This window comes from Raphanus sativus, chromosome 5 (assembly GCF_000801105.2).
Source record: "Raphanus sativus cultivar WK10039 chromosome 5, ASM80110v3, whole genome shotgun sequence".
In the NCBI taxonomy this organism is placed as follows: Eukaryota; Viridiplantae; Streptophyta; class Magnoliopsida; order Brassicales; family Brassicaceae; genus Raphanus; species Raphanus sativus.
Genome location: NC_079515.1, coordinates 25,493,356 through 25,500,747, shown reverse-complemented (window position 1 = coordinate 25,500,747; position 7,392 = coordinate 25,493,356). Strand labels below are relative to the sequence as shown.

The 7,392-nt window shown below is 43.6% G+C and overlaps 2 protein-coding genes across 2 annotated transcripts; one reads left to right on the top strand and one right to left on the bottom strand.

Annotated features, from left to right (window-relative positions):
- The first annotated feature begins 90 nt into the window (after positions 1-90).
- Positions 91-3,871, top strand: LOC108861539 (eukaryotic translation initiation factor 3 subunit C). Its single transcript, XM_018635422.2, has 4 exons — positions 91-213; positions 372-433; positions 515-2,257; positions 2,766-3,871. The coding sequence occupies exons 2-4, from the start codon at positions 410-412 to the stop codon at positions 3,687-3,689; spliced, it is 2,691 nt and encodes an 896-aa protein (XP_018490924.1). The 5' UTR covers positions 91-213; positions 372-409; the 3' UTR covers positions 3,690-3,871.
- A 12-nt stretch (positions 3,872-3,883) lies between these two features.
- LOC108861538 (leucine-rich repeat receptor-like protein kinase TDR) lies at positions 3,884-7,039 on the bottom strand. The gene is made up of 2 exons (XM_018635421.2): positions 4,432-7,039; positions 3,884-4,344 (listed from the first exon to the last, which is right to left on the bottom strand). Exons 1-2 carry the CDS (start codon positions 6,896-6,898, stop codon positions 4,043-4,045), a joined length of 2,769 nt encoding a protein of 922 aa, XP_018490923.1. The 5' UTR covers positions 6,899-7,039; the 3' UTR covers positions 3,884-4,042.
- Between the last annotated feature and the right edge of the window lie 353 nt (positions 7,040-7,392).

The window sequence follows — 7,392 nt, the reverse complement described above, 5'->3', positions numbered from 1 at the left end:
AGAATTACGGTAAATTTATTTCGAATAAATGCCAAACCGACCGGTTCAGTCCATCTAAGAACTACGTCGGTTTAGTTCGTTACTAGAAAACCCTAATTCCCTTTGATAATATATATATTTCTCGAAATCGAAAGCTCTCGACGGCTACACTTATCTCCTTCACAGAGATTCTCATCAGGCATCTATCTACCTTCCTTCATCATCTCCACTAAGGTAACTCCCTTCTTCTTCATCTTTGCTTCAAGTTTGGTGTGGATCGATTCGATTCGAGCATTTTGTGTTGAAAACTGTATTGAGTCGTTCGAATCTGAAATTATATGATCGATTCGTATCTAACTGGTTGTATCGCTCCTCTTGTTATGGTGTCTCAGGTTTAATCTCTCACTTGCTAAATAAGAAGAAGAAGAAGATGTCTTCACGTTTTTTCGCCCAGGTTCGCTTCTCGTTTCGCTACACATGAAAACTCTCTCTTGTTAGATTCAGTTTCTCAATTGATTTATGTTGGTGTTCACAGGGTGGTAGTGACAGCGAGGATGAGAGCGATATCGAGCAAGAGATCCAGGAGGTTCAGAACACGGACATCAACAACCGTTACCTCCAGGGCGGCAGCGACGACGATGACGACACGGACACCAAGCGTGTCATCAAGCCGACCAAGGACAAGCGTTTCGAGGAGATGACGCACACCGTCGAGCAGATGAAGAACGCTATGAAGATCAACGATTGGGTCAGCCTCCAGGAGAATTTCGACAAGGTCAACAAGCAGCTCGAGAAGGTCATGAGGATCACGGAGGCTGTCAAGCCTCCTACCTTGTACATCAAGACGCTCGTTATGCTTGAGGATTTCTTGAACGAGGCTCTGGCTAATAAGGAAGCGAAGAAGAAGATGAGTCCTAGCAACTCCAAGGCGTTGAACGCGATGAGGCAGAAGCTGAAGAAGAACAATAAGCTGTACGAAGATGATATCAACAAGTACAGGGAGGCTCCGGAAGTTGAGGAGGAGAATGAGCCAGAGGATGAGGATGATGACGATGAGGAAGGCGAGAGTGATTTTGAGGACGATGATGTTAGCAAAGGGGATGTGACTGACGAGGAGGTTGATGAGCCTGTTGATAACCGATGGGAGACTATGCTTAACAAGAAAGATAAGCAGATGGAGAAGCTGCTTAGTAAAGATCCTAAGGAGATCACCTGGGACTGGGTCAACCAGAAGTTTAAGGAGATTATGGCTGCTCGTGGGAGGAAGGGGACTGCTCGTTTTGACTTGGTTGATCAGCTTACACACTTGACCAAGATTGCCAAGACTCCTGCTCAGAAGCTCGAGATCTTGTTCAGCGTTATCTCAGCTCAGTTCGATGTGAATCCAGGTCTCACCGGACATATGCCTATCAAGGTCTGGAAGAAATGCGTGCTCAACATGCTCACCATACTGGACATTCTCGTGAAGTACACTAACATCGTTGTGGACGACACAATCGAACCTGATGAGAATGAAACTTCGAAGCCAGCTGATTATGATGGAACTATCCGTGTCTGGGGGAATTTGGTTGCGTTCATTGAGAGGATCGATACTGAGTTTTTCAAGAGTTTGCAGTCCATTGACCCTCACACCCGTGAGTATGTTGAGAGACTGAGAGATGAGCCCATGTTGTTGGCCCTTGCTCAGAACATCCAGGACTACTTTGAGCGGATGGGTGATTACAAAGCTGCTGCTAAGGTAGCCTTGAGACGAGTTGAGTCAGTATATTACAAGCCCCAGGAAGTTTATGAAGCTATGAGGAAGCTGGCTGAGTTGGTTGAAGAAAATGAAGAAGCTGAGGATGCCGAAGAGGAAAGTGGACCTATTTCTTCATTCATTGTTGTTCCTGAGGTTGTTCCCCGTAAGCCTACGTTCCCGGAGAGTGGCCGAGCAATGATGGATACTCTTGTGTCTCTTATCTACCGAAATGGAGATGAGCGGACCAAGGCACGTGCAATGCTATGTGATATTTATCACCATGCCTTAATGGACAACTTTGGGACTGCTAGAGACTTGTTGCTAATGAGTCATCTCCAAGACAACATTCAGCACATGGATATCTCAACACAGATTCTCTTCAACAGGACCATGGCGCAGCTTGGCCTTTGTGCCTTCCGTGTTGGTATGATCACTGAATCCCATAGCTGCCTCTCCGAACTCTACTCTGGTCAGAGAGTGAGGGAGTTACTTGCCCAAGGCGTTTCTCAAAGTCGATACCATGAGAAGACACCCGAACAGGTAATTACTCTTTTCTGTTATCTTCTGATTACAAATAGCAGGTGAAAAAAAAATGAATTGTTTAATATATGGTTCTGACTGAAGCATTACTACGAACACTATAAGTCTGACTAATCATATTGAGTATGAATAGTTTCTAGTATTATATTTCAGCTGCATGGGTTTTTGTTTCCTTTTCGTACAAATCTGTTTCTCTATTTCAATATGGATGCTTATGGTCATGTTGTTTCATTCAGTATTACTCTTTTCTGTTATCTTCTGATACAAATAGAATGTGAAAAAAAAATGAATTGTTTAGTATATGGTTTTGACTGAAGCACTACTACGGACACTATGAGTCTGACTAATCATATTGAGTATGAATAGTTTCTAGTATTATATTTCTGGTGCATGGGTTTTTGTTTCCTTTACGTACAAATCTGTTTCTCTATTTCAACATGGATGCTTATGGTCATGTTGTTTCATTCAGTATACTTATATGTGATCTAAACATCTGGTGATTTAACAGGAAAGGATGGAGAGGAGAAGGCAAATGCCATACCACATGCACATAAACCTCGAGCTCCTGGAGGCTGTTCACCTCATCGGTGCCATGCTACTTGAAGTCCCAAACATGGCGGCAAACTCGTTTGAAGCCAGACGCAGAGTGATCAGCAAGAATTTCCGTCGCCTGCTTGAGATCAGCGAGAGGCAAGCGTTCAATGCACCACCCGAAAATGTACGTGATCACGTCATGGCAGCCACCAGAGCCCTGACCAAAGGAGATTTCCAGACCGCGTTCGATGTTTTGAACTCTCTTGATGTCTGGAGAATGCTCAAGAACCGGGACAGTATCCTCGACATGGTGAAAGCTAGGATCAAGGAAGAGGCTCTAAGGACTTACCTGTTCACATACTCGAGCTCCTATGAGTCCCTGAGCCTTGAACAGCTGGCTAAGATGTTTGACGTCACCGAAGCACATGTTCACAGCATTGTGAGTAAGATGATGATCAATGAAGAGCTTCACGCAAGCTGGGACCAGCCAACACGATGCATCGTCTTCCATGAAGTGCAACACAGCAGATTACAGTCATTGGCTTTCCAGCTAACCGAGAAACTATCGGTTTTGGCAGAGAGTAATGAAAGGGCAATGGAAGCAAGGACCGGTGGAGGTGGTCTTGATCTGAGTTCGAGGAGAAGGGACAACAATCAGGACTATGCAGCAGCATCAGGTGGTGGGAGATGGCAGGACAACAACATGAGTTATGGACAAGGAAGACAAGGTAACAACAGATCTGGATATGGAGGAAGACCAGGACAGCCTAGAGACTGGTCGGGCCAGAACCGAGGAGGAGGATATGCAGCAAGAGCTGGGTCGGGAAACAGAGGTGGTGGTATGCAAATGGATGGCTCAACCCGTATGGTGAGTCTTAACCGTGGTGTTCGAGCTTAACCAAGCTGCGGACAGTGTTGATCTTGGTCTCTTTTAAGACCTTTTGTTATGTTTTTATCTTTTTCTTTTGTCGTCGGTTTAAGTTTGGATCTTGTCTTTAATAAGTTTTGCTTCAGAACTTTAAATTACTTTGTTTCAGAGTTGTTGAACATTAGTGTTTCTATTCAAACTCAGTTTTAACTTTTAAGAGTAGCACCAAGGCATTAATTAATACAAGAACAACATCAGCATAACATATGGTTCGAATAAAAGTCACGCAACTAATGTTTTAGTACATTACTTTTTTTTTTGAACAAACAATACAATACTTTATATGAGGGAAACTATGTGCAGTTCAAATTTGTCTGCAGTACCTATTTCAACCTAGTACTATGTGATTCAGATAAAAACCTGAGTGCATCTTCCATGGAAGGACGGTCAGACTGGTTACTTGATATGCATAGAAGTGCGACCTCAACGACTCTTTTAACTTCTTGTTCGAAACCATTTTCGTTTTCTGCGTATACTTCTCGTAGAAGAACATCCTTTGGCTTGTTGTTATGTACCAGTCTCCCGGCATCCCTCAGTTTACCATTTGTTAAGATCTCCAAAACAAGCTCCCCAAAGCTATAAATGTCCTTTTGCTGCTCTGCTCTTATTACATCGTCCATACGATCTGCATTTTAGAGAGTTTAAAGTTAGAAAGTAGTATATAGTTACGCTAAGAATTTTTCCGTTATGTGTCAGTCATGGTTAGTTTTACCTGAAGAGACCAAGCCTTTGTTCAAATGTAGCATGTACTTGAACCCAAACTCACCCAAGCAAGGCTCCATGTTGTTATTATCACCATCATTGAACAAAACGTTACTAGACTTCACATCCCCATGTGGAATTGCAGGGTAACATTCATGGTGAAGGAAGCAAAGTCCCTTTGCAACTCCACTGATGATCCTCTTCTTAGTCACCCAATCTCTCTTCTTTGTCCTCATCTTCTCAGCCAGAGTCCCAGTATGCAGGTTATTATTACTATCATACAACACATACACAAGATGACTGTTGTAACAAAAACCAAGCAGCCTAACCAGGTTCACATGTCTTGCATTCCCCATCTGCGTTAAAACCTTCAACACAACACCTCTCTTCTTCCCTTGCAATTCTATTTTCCTCACTGCGACCGTGATTCCTGTAGGCAAAACTGCTTTGCACACCGAGGATGATACTTGCGGAGGCTCCTCGCCGGGTGGTTCAAAGCTCCTCAAAACATCATCTGCTGTGAAATGAGGGAGTCCAGAGAAAGACACCATCTTCCAACGTCCTTGACTTCTATGAAGAACATAGTACAACCCCAAGATTCCAGCTACGATTATTACAAAGGAAACTAGACAAGCTATTAGAACAGACGCAAGCTTCCTGGAGCTGTAAGCTGCTGCACACGGTTTCAAAGGAAGCCCACACAAGTTTGCATTCCCTTCATATGCTTCTTTCCCCATTGATCTAAACACTTTGTCAGATGGGATGGAACCAGCCAAGCTATTGTCTGATAAATCCAAGACTTTCAGATGTGGAAGCTTAGCCAATGACTCAGGAACCTCACCTGCAATGATGTTCCCAGCTAAATCCATCTTGTAAAGAGACCGGCAAGAGGAGACAGATGGTGTTAAGAACCCTGATATGTTGTTGTTACTCAGCTCAATAACAGTGATGGACTTGCATGACTCAAACTCAGGGAGAGGGCCAGAGATACCGCAGGAGGAGGCAGAGAAGTTGCGAAGACGCGGCAGAGACCAAATCTCCGGTTGAAGTCTGCCTCCTAACTCAGGGTTATGTGAGATATTGAAGTAGTCAAGCTTTGTAGCTTTGGAGATATCTTGGGGAATGCCTCCGGTGAGTTTGTTTCTAGAGAGGTCTATGTAAGAGATATCAGGAAGCTGGCTAAAGCTAAAAGGGATCACACCAGAGAAGGCATTATCTTCAAGGCGGATACGAACAAGAGCTGAACAATTGGTGAGAGATGGAGACAGAGATCCAGTGAAGTTATTGGAGAAGAGCATGAGCTTGTAAAGAAAACCTCTTGAGCAAATACCTTGAGGGATCTCACCTTGGAAACTGTTGGTTGAAACATCAACCCATCTAAGCTTAGAGTTCATCCCTAAACTCTTTGGAAGCGAACCAGAGAAGTAGTTGTTCCATATGAAGAGAGTATCCAAAGAAGGAAGCTGAGCTATTCCTTCAGGGAGTGTCCCACTCATCTCATTGTACATAAGACTCAACAGTTTAAGATTCTTCAAACCTGCAAAGCTCTCAGGTATGGTCCCGGAGAGATGGTTGTCTGAAAGGTCCAAGTTAACAAGAGAAGTGATGCTTCCAAGCTCCCATGGGATTTCACCAGAGAGATGGTTCCTGAAGAGGAACAGTGACTCAAGTTTTGTTAAGTTGCTGAAATGCTTTGGTAAGAAGCCAGAGAGGTTGGCTCCAGCTATGTCTAGGTACTTGAGCTCACTCATGTAACCTATCTGCCAAGGGATCACTCCTTGGTAAGAGTTGTAACCAATCTCCATGTGAATCACAGTTTTCAGATTCCCTAGCTCTTTAGGTATGTTCCCACTAAGTAAGTTCCCTCCTAAATGAAGAAACTCTAGGTTCTTGAAAGAACCGTATTCGCTAGGGATCGAACCGGTGAAGTAGCTTCCAGCGAGATTCAGTACCTTGAGGTTCTCCAGGAGAGGGAGATCGGTCGGTAACGAGCCTGAGAAGCTGTTGCTCAGGGCGTCTAAGAGGATGAGGTTCTTTAAGGAAGAGACACCACCGTTTGGGAAAGGGCCGGAGAAGTTGTTTAGGCTTATGTCAAGGCTTCTGAGGGTTGTGATGTTGAAGATCTCTTGTGGAAACTCGCCGGAGAAGGAGTTGTCGCTGATGTTGAGCTCCACGAGGTCGGTGAAGACGAGGAAGAGAGTGCCTGGGAGGTTTCCGGAGAGGGTTTTGGAGGAGAGGTTGATAGAGATGACTGAGGTGGAGTTTTGGTTGCATCGGATACCGGACCAGGAACAGGAGGGAACTGGTTTGGTGTTGTTGTTGATGGACCAGTCTTGTAAGGTGTTGGAGTTGTCGGTGAGTTGTGATTTTAAGGTGAGGAGGGAGTCTGTTTGAGGGTCAGCTGCTTGTGCTAGTGAAGTGAAGAAGAGGAGGAAGAGATGGAAGTAAGCATAGAGGAGTTTACAGTTAGACTCCATTAGAGTTGGAAGAGAGAGAGAGAGATCTGTGAGGAAAGAAAAGTGAATGAGAAACAAAGAAGATCAGAGAAATGAAAAAGAAGAATCTGACAGTGGAAGAAGAGAGACGAAAAGAAAGAAAGCTGTGTGTGTGTGGGGAAGTGTGTTGCTCTTTAGTGAAAAGCTTGGCCTCATTGATTAGTCAAAAGGTTAAATGTTTGTTTATTTCTTGTTTTTTTCAAATCATTTGGTCAAAAGGTAAAATGTTTATTACTTAAATGTATACGTTGGAAGATGTAATTTAACTTGGCACCACATGAAAACAAACAAAAGACAAAGCATGTGTTTAGATTTTGTAGTGTACTATAGTAGTAGTCAATGTGACATGGCTTCACTAAGTCTTTGATCTCCACTTTTAATGTCCTTTGATTAGATGAGTATCCTGTGAATAATAAAAAAAAAAAGACTTCTTCTGCTCCAAGTACAAGGATTAAAAGAATAAAAGAATTTGTGTC